The 24,316-nt window shown below is 44.0% G+C and overlaps 1 protein-coding gene across 1 annotated transcript in view; it reads right to left on the reverse strand.

Annotated features, from left to right (window-relative positions):
- Window positions 1-24,316, reverse strand: part of LOC124622729 (semaphorin-2A-like) — a 906,824-nt gene that overhangs the window by 191,839 nt on the left and 690,669 nt on the right. Inside the window, exon 3 of the mRNA XM_047148520.1 lies at window positions 9,395-9,446. Within this exon, the coding sequence (XP_047004476.1) occupies window positions 9,395-9,446 (52 nt within the window). The remainder of the gene's footprint in view (window positions 1-9,394; window positions 9,447-24,316) is intronic.

Below are 24,316 nucleotides of genomic sequence, written 5' to 3' on the forward strand. Positions count from 1 at the left end.
GTACTACAGTTGGTCTGCGTGCGGAGACGAATGCAGAATAACAATAGCTACATGCGGACACTGCGACAGCTAGACCAAACCACAGCCGGCCAAGTGGCCGTGCGGTTCTAGGCGCTACAGTTTGGAACCGCGAGACCACTACGGTCGCAGGTTCGAATCCTGCCTCGGGCATGGATGTGTGTGGTGTCCTTAGGTTAGTTAGGTTTAATAAGTTCTAAGTTCTGGGCGACTGATGACCTCAGAAGTTAAGTCGCATAGTGCTCAGAGCCATTTGAACCATTCAGAGCCATTAGACCAAACCACAACAATGCACTACAGCCACACTCGTAAACACGGTCGTCATCGTAAACATGTCCCTGCAGATGCTGCTCGCCGACCGTGGCCCGTGTTTGTTACAACACGCAACTGAAGGTCGGAGGTTTCAAGCGTCAACTTTAGATTACAATATCTCCGGATGTAATTAACATTTTACAATGCAACAAACGGCACTGATTACGTATTTGTTTATATGTTCAGATGTGCTAACAAAACTAACGTGGTTCCATTTAAAAAAACGTAGGTTTGTGTTAAAAAACATACTTCCGTGCATTTTGGTATGGTTTGTATTGAACAATTACACTAGCCCCTCTCCTCACGTTCGGTCTGTGGAATCGGTTCGTCAGTATTTGATGTGGTTTACGAAATATATCCAGCGGTAACGTTAGGTGACTCACCTTGTATATAATGTATTTACAGAAATAGTTGTAATGGATTTACTAGTACAGGTTGACCACACCTGGTTGGCGACATGATGAAATTTGAACGTGGACGTGAGCCGTGGTCGAATTGTCCACGACTTGGTTCCTGTGCGAGCGCCGAGCGGGAAGGTTATTGTTTATTACATTTGCCGCAGCGTCGCTTGTGTGAAGTTTTCCTCGTTAGTGTTGTTCTGTCTTCCGAGTGACTCGTAGCGCCTCCGCTCCGCCTTACTGTCTGTTTAGTGTTCGTCTACTTGCAGCGGCGTCGGCCGCTCCGCTAGAGCTACCGTGATTTCCACGTGCATTCCACGAAAAGGTGCTGTGAGCTTTACTTGCGACAAAGCAACGCGACACGTGCACGCCGGGTCTCTACAAATCCACGACTGGCTTGTCGATACATGTCAAGTGAACTCTGATCAGGTTGACACAGCTTATTTTGATGCAGACGAGTATGTGTTTTATGTAAAATTTATGGCTCCCCTTCACGTTGAAAGATTACAGTCGCGTCATGGTTCTCAAGTCCCGTTTAAGCATCTCGATAATTCCGGTAGTATGGTGTCACTCGCAGATGCTGAAATTGACTATACCAGTGGACGAGTGTTAAACCTCCCGCCGGAAGTTGGTGATACCTTTCTAAAAGATATATTGACTGCTTATGGAAAGGTGAAAAACGTCCCTCGTGAACGCTGGTCTACTCAACATGGAATATAGTGTTATAGTGGAATTCGTTCCGTGGAAATGAGTGTCAAACGTAATATTCCATCGCATTTACAAGTGTGTGGTTACCGCGTCCGTGTCATGTATACTGTTGAAGAGGAAACCTGCTTCCTATGTAATGAAAATGGACACGTTCGGTCTAATTGTCCGCGGAAGGTTTTTGTGTCAAAGCCGTCATTGGTGCACTGTCGCAAATTGACGGTTGCTGCTCTTGTTCCTTCTACTACCGCCGTCGGCCCTACTTCTGCTTCGGATTATAATGAACAAAAATTAAATTCTGATAATCGCGTGAATGAATTTCCGCCTTTACCTCCGCCACAGGTTCAGAATCCTATTGCCCCCAGGACAGAACCTGCAACGGTGACAAACAAGCGATGTCGCACTCAAGATGGTGACGGTGAGGATTTGGCTGTACTCCACAGAATGCTTCCGCCTTAGTGACTGGAACTGCGTCACATGAGCATCGTTCTGAGGGGCAGGAAGCTGTGCCTTTGACCCCTCCCACACCTCCGTCTGCGGAGGCCAGCATGGCACGTAGCCGACAGAAACAGCGTATACAGCCCGACCGTGCGGTGGCAAGTAAGATAAAAGGTTGCGATGACAGTGGCTCTGGTCCCCCGATGTCTGATTCATCTGTGGACTCCGCAATGGACCATCACCTTAGCTGTCTACCGAATTCTGCTCGGACTTCCCGTACATCCCTATACAGCTATGATCAATGACCCAAACCTGCACGTTCCTTTCCTTAAACGATAATCGTGTGGAATCACAATTGCGATTGGCTTCGCTGCGTCAGTTCATTTATGATTCATGTGCGGACATGGTTTTCTTACAGGAGGTGTTGTTGAGTCAATTTTCGTTACCTGGTTTTCGTGTGATCTTTAATGTAGCCCCATAATTTTCTACGGGGACCGCCTTATTTTTTCGCGAAAGCATTCCTGTTACTCAGGTGAAAATGTTGGATTATGGCAGGGGCATAGGTTGTCAACTTTTTTATCTTACCTTGGTTCTCTATGTGCTCCTTCTGGCACTGGTCGCGCAGTGGATCGTTCCCGTTTTTATGGTTTAAATGGCTCTGAGCACTATGGGACTCAACTGCTGAGGTCATTAGTCCCCTAGAACTTAGAACTACTTAAACCTAACTAACCTAAGGACATCACAAACATCCATGCCCGAGGCAGGATTCGAACCTGCGACCGTAGCGGTCTTGCGGGTCCAGACTGCAGCGCCTTTAACCGCACGGCCACTTCGGCCGGCAATCTAAGGACATCACACATATCTACGTCCCAGGCAGGATTCGAACCTGCGACCGTAGCGGTCGCGTGGTTCCAGACTTAAGCGCCTAGAACTGCTCGACCACACCGGCCGGCTCGGGTTCTTATAAAGACGATATTGTTTATCTGTTGCGTACGAGTCCTCCGGATATTCTGTTGGATGGTGATTTTAAGTGTGTGTCGCGTCCTGCAGACCAATCTCCAAACTTTAATTTCTGTTGCGAATTATATGAATTGGTCCGCTCCTTACGCCTGCAAGACGTCTGGATATGTAAATGCCACACGTTAGTTAAATTTACCCACTGTACTGCGTCTTCTAGCAGCAGGTTGGATAGGATTTACTTATCAGACTGCCTGCGCTATTGTATTCTTAATGTTGAAGTCATCCCAGCTTCCTTTACGGATCACTGTTCTGTGACTTCGTCCTTCAATCTAGAACAGCTACCAGTCAAATTGTTTCTCACTTAGTGAATTGTAACCGTCACTCACCTAGCTGGCCCGTCTCTCGATGACGTGATGCGAGCCGTGTGGGAGCGTACTCTACGGTCCATTGGGCAGTACTCTTCCATCCTTGACTGGTGGACACAGCTGGCAAAACCGAGACTCAGGCAAACTTTGACACTTTCTATGCTGCCAAAGCGCAAGACCTTCCCATAACTTACGAACATTACTATTCCATCCTGCGTAAACTTCATGACGCTGTGGATCACGCCCCTCTGCGAACTGCGGATGTTAGGCATGTAAAGGCAAAATTGTTGACTTTGAAAAGATTTCAAATGGAAGGGTTGAAAATGCAATCCAAGCCACGATCATTGGTGACGGAAGAACTGACTTTCTTTTATCATTCGCTTCGGCATCAGACGCGTCACCGACGAGCTTGTATTCTTTCTCTACAAATACTGGACACATCGTATCGGAGGAAGCTGATACAGTGCGTGTCTTACACCAATACTAGGTAGACATCTACGGCATCGATGAGTCCAGCGCAACCTTTCACGACCCACTAGTCAACGTCTTGGATACGGCACTTACACCGAGCGAGGTGGCGCGGTGGTTAGACACTGGACTCGCATTCGGGAGGACGACGGTTCAATCCCGCGTCCGGCCATCCTGATTTAGGTTTTCCGTGATTTCCCTAAATCACTCCAGGCAAATGCCGGGATGGTTCCTCTGAAAGGGCACGGCCGACTTCCTTCCCCTTCCTTCCCAAATCTGATGAGACCGATGACCACGCTGTCTGGTCTCCTTCCCCGAACCAACCAACCAACCAACCAACCAACGGCACTTACGCCTGAGCACAGTGAAACGCTCTTAGCTGCATTCCAGCCTGAGGGTGTTTACATACATATTGTGAGATCGCCTTCTCAAAAGTCTCCAGGGCTGGATGGACTTTCCGAGAAATTGTATGTGCGGTTTTGGCCGCTGTTGGGTTCCACCTTTACGTCTTTTTTGAATGACGTATTACAGGGTCGAGCTGGGCCCCCACGTTCAAAGTGGGAAAAATGGTTTTAATCCCGAAACGCCCTGGACAGGCTTGCCCAGATAGACTGTGGCGACGGCAGTTAATAGTAGGATGTCGGATCTGATGGGGATGATTCTTGCAAAACATCAAAGCTGCGTACCTGGTCGTACCATTCTTACCCCTATAGTCGAGTGTCGTGACGTGGTTCCGGTTACTGCTGCAACGTCCATCTCTGGCGCCCTTGCTTTTTTAGACTCTGATAACACATTTGATTGTGTTAATCGTGACTTATTGCTTCTTATTCTGGAGGCAGTTGGTTTTACTGTTAACACACGGCGAGTGCTGGTATTTCAGCTTCGGTGGTTGTTAATGACCAACTGACGCCCCCAATAAATATCGGTCGCAGAGTGCCTCAAGGAAGCCCACTGTCAATGACTTTGTGTTGTCTCTGGAGCCGCTACTTCGAATGATAGCATCCCAGCTGAAAGGCTGGACGCTTTCCAGGGGGACTATAGCGGTTCGTGTATACGCAAATGACGTGATGGTTCTACTCTGCAATTCTGCGGAGATATCGTGACAGAAGGCTGTAATCGATGATTTTTGTCAGAATTCAGGTGCACTACTTAATGAAGGTAAATGCAGGGTTCTTACTTTGCGAGGTTTTGAAGACGCCGTTGTTCCATGGGCTATTGCGGTGCATCGGCACACGTCTCTCGGTGTCATCATTGATCGTTGTCCACTCCAAATGGCGACGCTCAAGTGGAAGTATGGTACGGAAAAAATTCAGGGAGAGATACTAAAACATGAAAGGCAGTATCTTACTCTGCTCTAGAAAGTCCGAATACTGTATACATTTGTTTTATGCAAAACTTAATACGTGGCCGAAGTTTATCCGCTGCCCTCGATGATGGTGAAGAAACTGCAGCAATTGTCTGGTCCTTTCTTATGGAAGAGTCATATCTTTCGCTTACGGTATGGGGTGGTCACAAAGCCTCATTCCTTCGGGGGAGGGGGAGGGGGGGGGCGGCTGGGCGTGACTGACATACGAAGGATGACAGAGATGCTGTATGTACGGCGTACTGTTTTCATTATGACTCAAGAAACTCACATATTCACGTCTTTTTTATTAATCTGTGTCCGTCCTGCTAGTGTTAAACCACCTATTTATGTCGGTAGCGTAGATTATAAGTTAAAACACATTCGTGACTTCTATCTTGCGGTGAGCTATTTAGGGGCTGGTAATTTATGGAGACCCGTCCTCACCATGAAATTCTTACAGAACTCGTAGGAAAGCAGTCCCTTGCCCGAACTTCGTTGAAAAAGGATCGCCGCAAACAAAGTGGACTACAGTTTGGTGCAACATAAGTCCTCCCATTTTGCCGATGTGCGTAGCGTCCTCTTGGTATAAAGTAGTAAATAATTTGATTCCAACGAACGAGTGACGTTTTCGTATTGGGCTTAGCGACACGGATGTCTATAGTCGTTGTTCGTCTACGTCGCTCTGCTTGTGGAGTTCATATGGCAAATTGATCTTGGATTAGGGCGCAATTGGCCTTCTTTATTCGATCTTCTGAGACTTTATACGCTACAGACATCATATTGCATCCAGATTCTTCCTTCTTTCCACGGTCGGAAAACTATACCGTAATGTGGTTGCTTGGACACTTCGTTCATTATGTTGTAGAAGGAGAAGGGGAAGATCACATGGAACTTCATGTAGTACATTATCACGGCCCATTGGACTTGCTTGCGAATGCCTCGACATTGAGACCTCTTCGCCAAGATGTTGAATCTTGTTTTCTGTCGGGAAGGTGTTGATAATTTCATTGAATGATGCTATGTGTTTTCTTTGTTATGTATGTTTCCCATCTAATTTGCTTCAGCTTGTTCTCTCCTAGTTTACCTGCTCGTTTTGTTTTGCGTTTTCACTCGCTCCAGTTCTATTGTAAAATGTGTATAGGTGAAGTATATATACACATGAGCGTAGTGCAGTCCTTGAAATAAGCTTGGAATTTTTCTTAGATTGCTGTTTTTAATATTATCTGATCTCGTTGCCTTTCTGTTTTAGATTTTAAAATAAAAAAAATTAAATTTATATAAAAAACTATATAAAAATCGTTTATACATATCATGAGAACTTGGTGGTGGTTTTTCGGCTATGCTCTCGTTTTTTTCCTTTCTCCTTCTATTATTGTTTTGTTGTCGTAATTAACTTTTTCTCTCATTTGCAGCTTATATTACATGATTTGACTATGGTCTACTGAAGTTTCATGACAGCTCCAAGTAATCGGAAAATCCGGATAGAGTCCGAGTCAGCCACAAATTTTCCTTGCTGTCATTCCATTACACAGCTAATGGTTGTCCGCATTCGCAGTTGCGAATAGATTTAATGTATTTCATAACGGCTGGAATCGCCGCAGCGCCTGTTCCTTTGGACATGCATCATATATCGCCATAACTTAGGCCCTACAATATTGTATCGTAATAATACAATCTCTTAAGCTGAATTAATATATGGCTTCTTGTTTATTGTCCACCGCTGATGTGGCTACTCAGGTACGTGGAGTGAGGGGGCGAGGGTTGGCCAGAAATTGATGTCCGGTGATGACTTCTGCTGGTTTGGAGCTATGACTAGTTCTTTATTATGACTGACACCACTGCGGTTTTGGCATCCCAAAGCTTGTTCTCATCATTGGTACACCGGCGAAGCTGTTGTGAGACATTACACGAATGCCCTATTTATTTTGGCACTGTTTTTCGACGCAGTTCACTGCGTACATGTAAACACTACACACTTAATACAATGAGGTGGAAACTCATGCCCGGAACCGGCATCCACCGAGGCGACAGAGCATCACATTTATGGAAGACAAGGCCTGTCTACGCAGCAGCTAGCTCCATCTTCTTCACTGGTGGTCATGGCAAAAAATCGTGATAACTGGATAACAAGCAACATTTCTAGACGTTTCACCTACGATCTGTCAGCATAAAAAGTGACGTTTGCTGCCGAAGGAGTCGCTCTGTAGCCTCACTGGATGACGCTTCTAGCCGGCAGCGGTGGCCGAGCGGTTCTAGGCGCTTCAGTCCGGAACCACGCGACTGCTACGGTCGCAGGATCGGATGCTGCCTCGCTCATGGATGTGTGTGATGTTCTTAGGTTAGTTAGGTTTAAGTAGTTCTAAGTTCTAGGGGACTGATGACCTCAGACGTTAAGTCCCTTAGTGCTCAGAGCCGCTGGAACTGTTGTGGACTGGCAAGACAGCCAATCCACTAGGAGGAAGCCGAAAGGCACGCGTTTAAGCTCACGCAGGCTAGCGTGAGGTCTGGAACAGGTCAGGGAAATGAGACTAGCAAAAATAGTACGTAGCTGCTGGAATACTTAACTTTAATCCATAATTGGCGAACATCGCTCTTGACGGTACATGTTTTACAGCATCAATAGTAACTGGTAATGGCGCCTTGCTAGGTCGTAGCAAATGACGTAGCTGAAGGCTATGCTAACTATCGTCTCGGCAAATGAGAGCGTAATTTGTCAGTGAACCATCGCTAGCAAAGTCGGCTCTACAACTGGGGCGAGTGCTAGGAAGTGTCTCTAGACCTGCCGTGTGGCGGCGCTCGGTCTGCAATCACCGACAGTGGCGACACGCGGGTCCGACGTATACTAACGGACCGCGGCCGATTTAAAGGCTACCACCTAGCAAATGTGGTGTCTCGCGGTGACACCACAGGAACCATTTTTGATTACGCTTCTGGACACTTTCCTGTTCACCATTTGTTCCGCAAGACACCTTCTACAAAGCCTCGAAGATTGTCGCAACACTTCTGGGACACCCTGTATGTACAATTTGTAACTTTAATACCAATAACATAATCCCTCTTACTGAGTAGGTTATCACGCTGTTTAATTTTTTCAAATTCGGCCATGAATTATACGAAACACTGAAAAATGATTTTTTTTTTTGCCACTGGAAGCAACTGGATAGGCAACCAGTGACTGGGACAGGGTCGGTTTCACCAATTAATCAGTACACATAAGCTATGGAGGAGCAGACGCAGACATAACCAAGGGTAAACCTGGAACGGCAGAGTTACCATGGGTAAAACATAAATCTTGTACAGGAAAATGCCAAAAGAGATCATTAGTCTGAAACACAAGGTCTGATGGCAGAGTTAGGAGTTAGCACTGAAGGGCAGCCCACGTAAAATCTAGGTCATTAACAATTATCTGGTAACTGGCGTAGTGATGAGCTGTAGCGGGCATTCATGGCAAACACAGCATTTGCTGCACGCTTCTTATCACTGTCAATATTGAGCGGACTACCTGACCCATTGTAGAATCAGGGCATTCTAAACAAAATACCGAAGAGCTGGTAGTGACGTAGAGGTAGACGCAGTTTGGAATATTTTGGAGAAAATTTCCAATTTCAGCGTTTGTCTTACAATCAAGCGTAACTTTCCAAAAAACCCTGTATTGTTAGACCCAGACAAATACGGAATATAATTTATTTTTTCTTTAGACTGTTTTGTTGTGCCCCGACACGCTTCCTCTCCTGTACAAATCTTTCATCTCAGAGCAGCACTTGCACCAACGTCCTGAGTAATTTCTTGTATATGTTCCATTCTTTAAATTCTCCTACACTTTTTACCGTCTACAGCCCTTTCAAGTAACATGGAAATTATTCCTTGATTTCTTAATATATGTCCTAACATCCTGTCCCCTTTGCTTGTCTTCTCACTCTGGTTTCCTATGACATGCACCAACTATGATCAAGCTACCCTCAACTTCACGTTTAGTTGGAGAACCGCATTGCTTCATTAGGCCTGGTTATGTTGAAGATGGTTTTCACATGCCTTCCTCTGACCTTTGAGCTAACATCACTAGCCAGTTACTAACGTACACTCCCTGCCACGGTTCATATATGCAAATCATTCCCAAAGGGAGAAGAAAGCGTAAAGTGACAAAATTACAAAATCAACTGAGGAATTTTCCTCGATCATTTGGCTTTTGCAGTTAGACACCGATAATTTGTAATATAAGACTGGAAATCTACCTGCCGCTAATGAGTATTCCTGTGAATAATGGCCCGACATGAGAATATCCATATCAGCAAGCCAGATTCCTTCAAAGAACTAGTATACCCTATTTTCCGTTAATGAGTCTAAAATACTAGATAATGACTGAATTTAATTATTTCCTGTCTTACCTCACAATGCGAGTGACTGATGTTGTTCAAGTTCAGTTTGAAGATGCGATCCCTGGAACAAAAATATATGGTGTAAGTAATGTGTTATGCACAATACTGAGGACTGCAGGATAGAATATTATAGAGTATGGAACATTTGTTGGACATTTCAGTTTCTCACATCACAAAGTAATCGCAACATGGCCATAATGAAGGGTAAAGAGATCCACTATTTTGCAGCTGTGGAATTCGTATTAGTGTTTGATCGAAAGGCATTGTGCTTTATATGATTATTAGCCCAGATTATTTATCATCATCATCAGACCAGTATGTAAGAAAAAAAGGTGTGTATAACTATGCATAGGTGCAGCGTACATTGATAAGGAAAATATCAGTAATAAGTCTACGTATAAAGTGGGAACATGCGACCTCGCCGCTAAGGACATGCTTTTCCGCTACTAGAGGCACGGAACCGCAATAGTGGTCAGAACCAACTCACCCACAATCGTAACAATTAAGTCAGGAGGCTTGGTATACAAGTGTAAATTTTATTGCAGCAATAAATTTCGACTTCATATTTCTCCAAGAAGTTTAACGCGGCATACCGGGTTGAGAAGAATAACTTAAAGAGGATAGTTGTTTCATCCGTAGGACAACCATGTCCATCAGTCACTATACGCAAAATTACAGGCATGAAACTTCTCCTATTGCTAGTCACTAAATCAAATGCGGATTTCACGACTCTCATACTAATGGGTATCCCACTTCACGTCCAACCAACACGGGATGCCTGCATGACAGGGCGTATATTCACCAGGAAAACCTACGTCGTCTGTGTTGTCAAAACAAATACCAACCGGCGGCCACATCACAACACAACATCAGGTCTCCACCATCGACCACCAGGGACTGCTACCCGTTCGTGGAGCCCGCAGAACAGATTCACCAGAGCTCGCAGCTAGCCAGGAACTACGTGTACTTTGATACGCCAGGCACGTGATCGCAAAATAGTTCCGGCAGATACATCCGCCAACGGGCTTTATAAGGCGGCGCACTGCCGGCAAAAGACAGTTCGACGCACATCTTGCAAGTAGGTAGAGCTGCCACGCCGGCAGCGATGGCTAGAATTCTCTTCTAGCTGGCCGATTTCTTGTAGCTGGACTTGGTATAGTGGACGAATCTCTTGACTTTGTAGAACTGTGTATTGTGTTCGCTCCCCGAGAAGAGTCAGGTCTTTTATATTATTATTATTATTATTATTATTATTATTATTTGTTATTTAACATTTGTATCGATCCGCATTTAGGATGGAGTCTCTTTCTTTTGGAGATTGAATTACTGTATCGTTTTGGCGTCGAATAAATTGTTTTCGGACTTGTGGTTTCCGCATTTCTATTCTGATAGCACAGATACTTCTGAAGCCATATTCAAATATAATGGCGAATCTATTCCACAATGTTCAGTATTGATCAGATGAAAATCCGTACCGGTTACGCTATCAGGACGATAGGCACGCGAGTAGAGGGCACTCACTCTTGACAGTTTTATATGTCCTTTTTTTGCGAACAACAAAATAGTGACCAGTACTCTGAATTTCCCCGACATGGGGTGACAGATTTGCTGCAAAGTGTAACTCTCACGACATGTTTGTCTCCAGTGGTCACGGTGGTTTCAGTGAGATGGTGTTCAGCAGATTTTTACTTCACACTGTAAAGTTATTATTTTTCTTGGTAAATGGATTAGCATAGGAAGGATAGTGACTTAACCGCTACGGTCGCCATATTTAATTTCGCTTGATTACTTTTCTGGGAGAGCATAAAAGAAATTGTTTGCCAACAGCGTCCTACAACGCAAAATAGTAAACGAATTTTCGAAGAATACCGGCTATCCCAGAAACAGTGATCCTTCGACTTATTCAAAGTGCAACGATTGTGCCTAAAACAAGATACAAGGCATTTAGGACAGTAATATCATAAACTGAAAACAGAACGACATTACACTGTCTTATAATTTGTTATAAATTTCAAAACTGTTAAAACTTTCAGGTACTCGGTTGCAATGAAGCTTACACATAGTGAACATCTATTGTAAGTTGCCAGATATACCAAAAAGAAAAAAAATTAACTTGTGAATATGAGTCACTTCACGAAAGGTGTCAAGTGCATGACAATTTAATTTAATATGGTCATGACTACAGCAAATGCTGTAGTATCAGAAACGGTATCATACGTCCACATCTACATCTACATATATACTCCGCAATCCACCATACGGTGCGTGGCGGAGGGTACCTCGTACCACAACTAGCATCTTCTCTCCCCGTTCCACTCCCAAACAGAACGAGGGAAAAATGACTGCCTATATGCCTCTGTACGAGCCCTAATCTCTCTTATCTTTGTGGTCTTTCAACGAAACGTAAGTTGGCGGCAGTAAAATTGTACTGCAGTCAGCCTCAAATGCTGGTTCTCTAAATTTACTCAGTAGCGATTCACGAAAAGAACGCCTCCTTTCCCCTAGAGACTCCCACCCGAGTTCCTGAACCATTTCCGTAACACTCGCGTGATGATCAAACCTACCAGTAACAAATCTAGCAGCCCGCCTCTGAATTGCTTCTATGTCCTCCCTCAATCCGACCTGATAGGGATCTCAAACGCTCGAGCAGTACTCAAGAATAGGTCGTATTAGTGTTTTATAAGCGGTCTCCTTTACAGATGAACCACATGTTCCCAAAATTCTACCAATAAACCGAAGACGACTATCCACCTTCCCCACAACTGCCATTACATGCTTGTCCCACTTCATATCGCTCTGCAAAGTTACGCCCAAATATTTAATCAAAGTGATTGTGTCAAGAACTACACTACTAATGGAGTATTGAAACATTACAGGATTCTTTTTCCTATTCATCTGCATTAAATTACATTTATCTATATTTAGAGTTAGCTGCCATTCTTTACACCAATCACAAATCCTGTCCAAGTCATTTTATATCGTCCTACAGTCACTCAACGACGACACCTTCCCGTACACCACAGCATCAACAGCAAACAGCCGCACATTACTATCCACCCTATCCAAAAGATCATTTATGTAGATAGAAAACAACAGCGGACCTACCACACATCCCTGGGGCACTCCAGATGATACCCTCACCTCCGATGAACACTCACCATCGAGGACAACTTACTGGGTTCTGTTACTTAAGAAGTCTTCGAGCCACTCACGTACTTGGGAACCAATCCCATATGCTCGTATCTTAGTTAGGAGTCTGCTGTGGGGCAGCGAGTCAAACGCTTTCCGGAAGTCAAGGAATATGGCATCCGTCTGATACCCTTCATCCATGGTTCGCAAGATATCATGTGAAAAAAGGGCGAGTTGCGTTTCGCAGGAGCGATAGTTTCTAAAGCCTTGCTGATGCATGGACAGCAACTTCTCTGTCTCAAGGAAATTCATTATATTCGAACTAAGAATGTGTTAGAGAATCCTGCAACGAACCGATGTTAAGGATATTAGTCTGTAATTTTGAGGATCCGTCCTTCTACCCTTCTCATATACAAGGGTCACCTGCGCTTTTTTCCAGTCGCTCGGGACTTTATGTTGGGCAAGAGATTCGCGATAAATGCAAGCTAAGTAAGGAGCCAATGTAGTAGGGTACTCTCTGTAAAACCGAACTGGAATCCCATCAGGATCTGTCGATTTATTTATTTTCAATAATAATACACATTGTCACCGTATCGCAGAGAATAAAGCACTGGAAAGTGAATTTTTAATAATAATACACATTGTCACCGTATCGCAGATAGTAAAGCACTGGATATTTAGCTTTTCTCCCTTTCCGACAATAGTAACTATGGACGAAGAAAAAAAATGGTTCAAATGGCTCTGAGCACTATGGGACTTAACATCTGAGGTCATCAGTCCCCCAGAACTTAGGACTACGCAAACCTAACGAACCTAAGGACATCACAACATCCATGCCCGAGGCAGGATTCGAACCTACGATCGTAACAGCAGCGCGGTTCAGGACTGAAGCGCCTAGAACTGCTTGGCCACAGTGGCCGGCTGTATGGAGGAAGATCTGAGCACCCCGCACCAAGTATTGTAGGAAAGATCTATTCTTATAACACATTAGTTAGGATTAGTTTTCCCCATTATTCAAGACCGAACGAAGAAACGCTTTTCATTGACCAAGTGAGACGGTGCAGTGGTAACATAGCGAACCCGGACTTGAGGAAACAGTGGTTTCAATCCCGGTCTGCTCCCACAGATTTAGGTTTTTGCCGTGCTTTCCTCAGATAAATGCCTGCATGACACATTTGAAAGGGCAGAAATTTCTTGCCTGCCTCTCCCCCATCCAGGCTCATGTTCTGTCTCCACTAACCAAGTCTTGTTTTCACTTTCTCATTTGAGCTGAATAAGCCAACTATTTTATTATGTACCGATAACTCGTTTCTGAACTAAGTTAATTTTCGTAAAACAAACATCTCATATACAAGGTCAACATTCTTTCCTCGTGAAGACACCAGTCTTTTTTCGTCCTCTGCAGATGCACTTATGAGCCAAACTGTCTACAAAAAACAAATAGGCCATGCAATGAAAACAATGCCTAGTTCTCTGCTCTTCTCACTCCTAGCTAAATAGCAAATTATTTTCAGAAGCACTCTGTAAAAAACCCGCAATGGAATGCTGTAACCGACAAGTCAGTATAATAAAAAATGAAATATTTAATGTCACTTTTCCTGTTCGGCCTGGTAAAATGTTCCTGGTTTTCTTATATGACAAGCCGCGTGTTAACACGAGGTAAGAACTGAAGAAACTGCAAAAAGGAGGGATTTTTAGGAGATGGGGCCTGGATAAACTGAAAGAAATAGAGTTTCAGGGAGACCATAAGGGAACAATTCACAGGAATGGGGGAAAGAAATACAGTAGAAGAAGAATGGGTAGCTTTGAGGGATGAAATAGTGAAGGTAGCAGAGGATCAAATAGGTAAAAAGATGAGGGCTAGTAGAAATCTATGGGTAACATAAGAGATACCGAATTTAATTGATGAAAGGAGAAAATTCAAAAAGGCAGGAAATGAAGCAGGCAAAAAGGAATACAAACGTCTCAAATATGAGATCGACAGGAAGTGCAAAATGGCTAAGTAGGGATGGCTAGAGGTTGGTTGGTTGTTTTGGGGAAGGAGACCAGACAGCGTGGTCATCGGTCTCATCGGATTAGGGAAGGATGGGGAAGGAAGTCGGCCGTGTACTTTCAGAGGAACCATCCCAGCATTTGCCTGGAGTGACATAGGGAAATCACGGAAAACCTAAATCAGGATGGCCGGACACGGGATTGAACCGTCGTCCTCCCGAATGCGAGTCCAGTGTCTAACCACTGCGCCACCTCGCTCGGTGATGGCTAGAGGACAAATGTAAGTATGTAGAGGCTTATCTCACTACGGATAAGATAGATACTGCCTACAGGAAAATTAAAGAGACCTTTGGAGTAAAGAGAACCACTTGTATGAATATGAAGATCTCAGATGGAAACCCACTTATAAGCAAAGAAGGGAAAGCAGAAAGGTGGAAGGAGTAAATAGAGGGTCTATACAAGAGCGATGTAATTGAGGACAATATTATGGAAATGGGAAAGGATGCAGATGAAGATGAAATGGGAGATATGATACTGCGTGAAGAGTTTGACAGAGCACTGAAAGACCTGAGTCGAAACAAGGCCCCCGGAGTAGACAACATTCCATTAGAACTACTGACAGCCTTGGGAGAACCAGTCCTGACCAAACTCTACCGTCTGGTGAGCAAGATGTATGAGACAGGCGAAATACCCTCAGACTTCAAGAAGAATATAATAATTCCAATCCCAAAGAAAGCAGGTGTTGACAGATGTGAAAATTACCGAACTATCAGTTTAATAAGTCACAGCTGCAAAATACTAACGCAAATTATTTACAGACGAATAGAAAAACTGGTAGAAGCTGAACTCGGGGAAGATCAATTTGGATTACGTAGAAATGTAGGAACACTTGAGGCAATACTGACCCTAAGACTTATCTTAGAAGAAAGATTAAGGAAAGGCAAACCTACGTTTCTAGCATTTGTAGACTTAGAGAAAGCTGTTGACAATGTTGATTGGAATACTCTCTTTCAAATTATGAAGGTGGCATGGGTAAAACACAGGGAGCGAAAGGCTAATTACAATTTGTACAGAAAGTAGATGGCAGTTATAAGTGTCGTGGGGTATGAAAGGGAAGCAGTGGTTGGGAAGGGAGTGAGACAGGGTTGTAGCCTGTCCCCGATGTTATTGAATCTGTATATTGAGCAAGCAATAAAGGAAACAAAAGAAACGTTCGGAGTAGGTATTAAACTACATGGAGAAGATATAAAAACTTTGAGGTTCACCGATGACATTGTAATTCTGTCAGAGACAGCAAGGGACTTGGAAGAGCAGTTGAACGGAATGGACAGCGTATTGAAAGGAGGGTATAAGATGAACATCAACAAAAGCAAAACGAGGATAATGGAATGTAGTCGAATTAAGTCGGGTGATGCTGAGGGAATGAGATTAGGAAATGAGACAATTAAAGTAGTAAAGGAGTTTTGCTATTTGGGGAACAAAATAACTGATGATGGTCGAAGTAGAGAGGATATAAATTGTAGAATGGCAATGGCAAGGAAAGCGTTTCTGAAGAAGAAGAATTTGTTAACATCGAGTATAGATTTAAATGTCAGGAAGTCGTTTCTTAAAGTATTTGTAGCCATGTATGGAAGTGAAACGTGGATGATAAATAGTTTAGACAAGAAGAGAATAGAAGCTTTCGAAATTTGGTGCTACAGAAGAATGCTGAAGATTAGATGGGTAGACCACATAACTAATGAAGAGGAATTGAATAGAATTGGGGAGAAGAGGAGCTTGTGGCACAATTTGACTAGAAGAAGGGATCGGTTGGTAGGACATGTTCTGAGACATCGAGGGATCACCAATTTAGTATTGTAGGGCAGCGTGGAGGGTAAAAATCGTAGAGGGAGACCGTGAGATGAATACACTAAGCAGATTTAGAAGTATGTAGGCTGCAGTAGGTACTGGGAGATGAAGAAGCTTGCACAGGATAGGGTAGCATGGAGAGCTGCATCAAAACCAGTCTCAGGACTGAAGACCACAACAACAACAAGAACTTTTAGTCTGTCACTATCGTTATAACTTACACTCTACTAAGTTCATAATCGGTTTATCAAACTTCCACTCAGCTACGCAGTAAATAAACTTTCTCTTTCATCATGAGTCATTTTATGAGAGACATCAATTACGATCACGTATTGGTTGAGATTTCTGCAGCCAGTTTGTTTATTTAATTTGTTTCTTTACTTGCAAGGTTCTGTGGGAACGTGTGAGGCACGAATACGTAGTCATGGAACAATACACAGTTTTCAGAAAGGTATTTAGGGACTTTTGTAAACTAAATAATAAAGAAAATTAAAAAAAGATTATGACAGAGTATACGAATACATAATGCATTACAAACAGAATTTCATGTCTACTGCGGACAGCCGTATGCCACAAACAAATCTCAAAACTTGTATTTGAGTACTTGTGGATTATAGATCAATTTCTCCAGTTCTTCTGGAAACCTGTCGAAAGCGAAACTACTGAATAGTGGACCTCTGTCTGTACAATACTTAAAGAAACCTTATCCAAGAGCATATCGATAATAAGTCTAGTAGTTACTGAATAAAGTTGTAGTTTCTTCTGAATGAGGCAATATTATCAGCAACAAATCCTATTATATTATAATATAAAGATCGAAAAGTACTTCAACGATGTGCTTCAAATTGTTAATTCTCGAGATATATATATATATATATATCAAAAATCAAGAAAATGTTTGACCAATTGCTCAAGACTCTAATAAACCTTTGGCCCGCAATAGGATACGTATTTCCTTTTCTTTAAAAAAAAAAATACCCTCAAACACAGGTTTGCTTTAAAAACTGACTGCGAGAAACTAGATGCTATGAAAATCTAACTATTAGACAAACTGTTTATCATTTATCTAGTCTTTCCCCCTCTACATAATTTTAGACAGAAGTTCTGTACACAACCCTGTTATATTTTTTCTTCTTCGCCTTCATTCTTACAGAAAACAGGAAATTTGTTCCTTATGGCTTATGGACGTATGATTAGAATGTGTTCCTTATGGCTTATGGACGTATGATTAGAATGCTTATATGGAATCTGAATCACCTGAAACTTTGTAATCCGACCCATTCACAGATCTGAACCATTTGATCCACTGTCGTTGAAGGTGCTATCCACACAGAACCAGCAGCTGAAGAGTCCTGTCTCGTACTCTGTATACCACCGACCCAAAAAGATTTACACTTTCATTTTAAGCGACTTCAGTTCACAATCAAAGTTTTGTTTTAAATAACAATAACCAAGGCTCAAGGTCAGACAGAGGCGGGAAGGGGAGGTGGACAGAGCGGGAAAGGCGAGAGAAAGGACATAGGAAGGTTGAAGGAGAAGACAGAGAGAGAGAGAGGGGGGGGGGGGGGGTAGGAGGAGGACGAGATGGACAGACAGTGAGGGGGAACGAGATTAGTATCTATATCTAGCACCCATACATATGTAGCGACTGGAAGGACTGCCTGGTTCGCTAGTGGAACACATGTGCAGAGAAGGTCGAGTCAGAATTGCTAGACAGCTGAACGATTGTCTGCATGAAGTCCGCGAACTGACATGGTAGATGTGTCTGCCTTCCTATCGACCTTATTTTTGTGAATGCACAGAATGGCTACAAAATATAACACCATGCGAGACAGTATAGCGACAGTACACAAAGTAAACAATCCCTCACAAAATAGTGTCGGAAGCAGTGGAGATTATTCTTGTAGTGAAGACAGCAGCATTCAGTTTCTCCACGATATCTTGGACACGCAACTTCTAAGAAAGCGTTCGGCATACTGTCAGTCCCAAGAATTTAAAATGGTCGACTTCACTGACTACTTTTACGAGAGGTACGTGTTATAAACTCTACTTACTGCGTTCCGTTCCAGTTAAGTGCTAATCGGTTCTCTGAAATGCGCATGCTGATGTTACTGACTACCCAATTAGCTAAACCATTTTTATTACGTTCCGCGTCCATCACAGTAACATTTGTGTCATCCGCAAAGAGAAAAGTTTTGAGTATATGTCAGTGGCAGAGTACTGATTTGCACTGTCGAGGCACGTTAATGTGACCCCTTGTCAAAAGCCAAACTAAACACGTTTTGCAGCTTAGACCTCTGTGAGATGTGCAGGAAGGGAGTCAGTAAGGTTGTGGAAGGCGCCGACAAGGATGTGGAGCCATGCTGAGTCCAGGACCGCGGTCAGCTGCGCTAGGTTTCTCAGTTGAGGATACATGTCGCGAACAGCCCGATCGAGGTAGTCCCATATATTCACGATTGTGTATAAATACGACGAGTTTGGCGGCCAGGAGAGTAAGATAAACTCATCCTGTTGCATCTTCGAAAGACGCACGTACAACACGAGCTGTGTGAACGTTGCACTGTCCTGCTGCAGATGCCACGTGCCGAGAAAAGTCAGAATACATGTAGGGGTGGACATGGTCCTCCAGGACAGAAGCGTACTTATATTGATACATTGTACCTTCCATAATGACGATATCACCCCGTGAATACCACAAACACTTCCCTAGACCATAGTGCTGTTGCAGGGTAACGGTTTCCAGACATTCGCGCCGTTCACGACAACAGCGATCAGTCGGACAGAGCATAAAACGTGATTCATCTGAAGTGACCACGTGTCGCCACGTCCAGCTGCGTTACTGGCATGCCGATTCCGGCTTTCTTCCGCAATGAACAGCAGTCAGCATCGATGCGTGATCCAGGTGCCTGCTGCGGAGTCCCATATGCAGCAGCGATCGCTGAACGGTCGTCGAGACCCTTGGTTCATCTGGGCGGTCGGGGTCGGTCTATTGACCAACAGGTCCACGTCTATTGGCCCACATATAGATTCGCAGCCGTTGTTCACACCTGTCATCTGTGGCATGTGGCAGACCACAGTTGCCTCTGCGCCGATGTTGGGTAGGATATTTTACCATGCACGTATAGTTTAACCACGGCGGCAAGTGTACAGTGTAGAAAATTCTTCGTTTCGAAAATGCTTCCACCCTTAGCATAAAAGGCAATGATCATGTACTTCTAGACGCCAAATACGTCGCTCAGTTTCCACATTTCAACAAAAACTGCACAGTTCTCCGCGTCTCCCCGTTATGCTTTATGTACCCTCCACTGCTAGTGCTGCCACCTTCCATCTGTGAGTGGTTACTGCACGTTGACGTCAAGCATAGGCGGTGGTGAGATTAATGTGATTGGACAACGTATAAAAGCAATGGGCCCAGTAGAGAACCTTTCATCAGCTCCCTCCCCCCCTCCCCCCTCTTCCCGCTCTCCCTACCCCTCCTCACACTCCATTCCCCCAACATCACATGGCCCCAATAAGTTTTAAACCTCTTCCCTGTTTACTGAAACTGGAGAACAACGTTATACTAGTATTTTCAGATATGAAGTGCATCATTGATGATGTATCTGATCTCGCAATTTTCCAATTTATGCAAAAGTGTTGCCGGGTCCACACAGACAAATGCTTTCGTAAATCAAAGAAAATACCCACTGTCCTAAACTATCGTTTAGATCTGCTTGTACCTCGTATGTAAAAACCAAAATGTATTCTCCTGCATAGAAACTAATAAATGGTGCTTTGATCTTCATAATCCTACTTGAAATATCATCATAGCCACAGCAGTCATTACTCTTTAGCGATTTAATAATTACTTTATTTACATCTTCGCTTGTTTCCCATAACTGCATTGATATACACTGAACCACCAAAGAAACTGGTATAGGCACGCGTATTTAAATACAGAGATATGTAAATAGGCAGATAGTGTCGGAAGTTCCATGCGGCTTTTCGCGGATGATGCTGTAGTACACAGAGATTTTGCAGCTTTAGAAAATTGTAGCGAAATGCAGGAAGATTTGCAGCGGATAGGCACTTGGTGCAGGGAGTGGAAACTGACCCTTAACATAGACAAATGTAATGTATTGCGAATACATAGAAAGAAGGATCCTTTATTGTATGATTATATGATAGCGGAACAAACACTGGTAGCAGTTACTTCTGCAAAATATCTGGGAGTATGCGTGCGGAACGATTTGAAGTGGAATGATCATATAAAATTAATTGTTGGTGATGCGGGTACCAGGTTGAGATTCATTGGAAGAGTCCTTAGAAAATGTAGTCCATCAACAAAGGAGGTGGCTTACAAAACACTCGTTCGACCTATACTTGAGTATTGCTCATCAGTGTGGGATTCGTACGAGATCGTGTTGACGGAGGAGATAGAGAAGATCCAAAGAAGAGCGGCGCGTTTCGTCACAGGGTTATTTGGTGAGCGTGATAGCGTTACTGAGATGTTTACCAAACTCAAGTGGCAGACTCTGCAAGAGAGGCGCTCTGCATCGCGGTGTAGCTTGCTCGCCAGGTTTCGAGAGGGTGCGTTTCTGGATGAGGTATCGAACATATTGCTTCCCCCTACTTATACCTCCCGAGGAGATCACGAATGTAAAATTAGAGAGATTCGAGCGCCCACTGAGGCTTTCAGACAGTCGTTCTTCCCGCGAACCATACGCGACTGGAACAGAGAAGGGAGGTAATGACAGTGGCACGTAAAGTGCCCTCCGCCACACACCGTTGGGTGGCTTGCGGAGTATAAATGTAGATGTAGATGTAGATAATGTTATAAAACACCAAGTCGCTGGAGCAGCTGTTAGATCGGTTACTGCTGCTACAATGGCAGGTTATCAATATTTAACAGTGTGAACGTGGTGTTATGGTCGGCGGCGCCCGAGCGATCTGAAACAGCATCACCGAGGTAGCGATGAAGAAGGGACTTTAGCGGGTGGCCATTTTACGAGTGGACTGTGAATAGCAGTAATCCGGTAAAACATCAAATCGCTACGACCGGAACTAGATCCTGCACAAACGGGACCAACGACGACGGAAGAGAATCGTTCAACGTGTCAGAAGTGCAAACATGTCGCACATCGCTGCAGATTTCAATGCTGGGTCATCAACATGTGTATGCGTGCGAACAATACAATGAAACATCATTGATATGGGCTTTCGGAGCCGAGGGTTTACTCGTGTACTCTTGATGACTGCACGACACGAAGCTTTACGCGTCGCCTGGGCCCGTCAACACCGACATTGGACTGCTGATAACTGGAAACATGTTACCTAGTCGGACGAGTCTCGTTTCTAATTGTAACAGGTATGGAGTTAACCTCATGAATCCACGGACACTTCTTGTCAGCACTGGATTGTTCAAACTGGTGGAGGCTGCGTAATGGTGTTGTGCTTGTGCAGTTGGAATGATATGGGACTTCTGATACGTCTAGATACGACTCTGACAGGTGACACATACGTAAGCATCCTGTCTGATCATCTGCATCCATTCATGTCCATTGTGTATTCCGACGGACTTCGGCAATTCCAGCAGGACAATGCGACATACCACACGTGCAGAACTGCTGCAGAGTGGCTCCAGGAACACTATCCTGAGTTTAAACACTTCCGCTGTCCACCAAACTCCCCAGACATGAACACTGTTTAGCGTGTGTGCGATGCCTTGCAGAAGAGATCTCCACCCCCTCGTGCTGTTACTGATGTATGGACACTCCTGCAGGATTCATGGTGTCAATTTCCTCTAGCACTACTTCAGACATTACTCGAGTCCATGCCACACTGTGTTGCGGCGCTTCAGCGTCCTCGCGGGGACCCTAAATATTTTGCGCAAATCTAGTAGATATCAAACAGTTTCCCTTCCGCGCAAGAGGTGTAGTATAGTGAGTACCCACAATTTAGCCAATGCCTCTTTCACAGTACTAGCCACAGTATTAAATTTTCGTAAGAGCCTTCCATTCTCTTGGAGTAACACGTTTTTTAGCGTGTTTGATGGCATTTCTCCGCACTTCCTAGCATTGTCTGTAGTGAAATTCTGTTACATGGCTTTAACTGCCCTTCCTGCTATGACAGAGTTACCCTTTCCTCCTGCATGATTTTCTAATGTCTATAATTGTTAAAATCAGGTACGTATTAGTATTGGATGACTGCGTGGAATTTTGTTACCGAGAAATACCAATCGAAGAACCCGGTAAAGGTTCGAGCTGTGTACATTACAACTTCTTTCTCTGTTTCAAATGGTTCAAATGGCTCTGAGCACTATGGGACTCAACTGCTGAGGTCATTAGTCCCCTAGAACTTAGAACTAGTTAAACCTAACTAACCTAAGGACATCACAAACATCCATGCCCGAGGCAGGATTCGAACCTGCGACCGTAGCGGTCTCGCGGTTCCAGACTGCAGCGCCAGAACCGCGCGGCCACTTCGGCCGTCTTTTCTCTGTTTCCCCTTCCAGACTGGATTTAACCGCCTGCGCAGCAAGTGGACTCATTTCTCTAAATCTATTGTCCGCTACTTTGGGATATCTCCTTGCCTAGTTTCCTTTCAGTATTTATCATCAATGATAAAATCCACTACAGCTGCAAAAATTATTTATTTCTAAAACTAGTGCACCACCCGGTTTCACTGTGCCCCATCATCAGTCGCATCTGCAAAATTATAAAAATGGTTCAAATGCTCTGACCACTATGGGACTCAACCGCTGAGGTCATTAGTCCCCTAGAACTTAGAACTAGTTAAACCTAACTAACCTAAGGACATCACAAACATCCACGCCCGAGGCAGGATTCGAACCTGCGACCGTAGCGGTCTTGCGGTTCCAGACTGCAGCGCCTTTAACCGCACGGCCACTTCGGCCGGCGCAAAATTATAAATCAATATTATAAATCAATAATAACACGCATGCACAACGTAGCGTAAGAGAAGCTAAACAGAACCAACTGCAATTCTTAGAAAAATCCGATATACGTACATTAAAATGTCAGGCCGTAGAGGACGCATAACTGAGAATAAAATATGTGAAAGTAGTGCAACCCTGGACATGACATGAAACAGGATATGTTCTTTAACCATAGAGCTGCCACAAACCCTCTCGCATAGGAGGACCTGCTTACGAGGACAAACGCCGTCAATTAAAAGAGCAGAAATACCGTCCTAATATAAAGTTTACCGTCCCCACGTCCCAAATTCCCGTTACAAAACTTACAACGGTCTGCGCTCAAGGGCGCGCCACACATCCATCCACATGGAAATGGATAAGCCGTCTATCAGTATAGCTCCCTGTGCGTCGTGTTCTGATACACCATTAGTAATTTCTCTCACATAGTGCCGTTTGACAGGTGAAAGATCTATGAAAATGTTATCTGTCATTGTGCTGGTGTGCCTCTGAACTCTAGCTGGAAAGTATACTGCCTGTACCAGGTAGTAAGACTGAAGTAAATCCATCACAGTTGTTTCTCTGGAGAATGAGCCAGAAATACTGAAATACGAAGCCAGACTATCATCTGGAGGGGGAAACCCTGCAGCCTCAGTTGCGGGGAGGGGGGTGGGGGGGGGGGGGTCAGTAGAGACACGTAATGAAATATTCTTTCCTCGAAAATTCTATCTCCCACACAAAATATTTAAGAAGAGATTTTGCTGTTAGATAGCCATAACAGCTGGTCTTTACAATGATTTGGTAAGTCAACTCTTCTGAATGAAACATTAAATTTGGCATAAATCGGGTCTTATCTCTTCTACAACGAATTTTTTGCACAGAAATCAGATAAATCTGATAGCACTTACTCTTCCAAAGGAAGCCTTAGTACTTCTTTACTACGTAAAAGATGCTCTGAGATTGAAAGGGCGCCAGTGTCAAGATATATTAGCAGTTCTTCTACTTTACCTTTAATTCCCCTAATATTTTGCTGAAATAACTTACAGCGA

This window comes from Schistocerca americana, chromosome 7 (genome assembly GCF_021461395.2).
Source record: "Schistocerca americana isolate TAMUIC-IGC-003095 chromosome 7, iqSchAmer2.1, whole genome shotgun sequence".
Taxonomy (NCBI): Eukaryota; Metazoa; Arthropoda; class Insecta; order Orthoptera; family Acrididae; genus Schistocerca; species Schistocerca americana.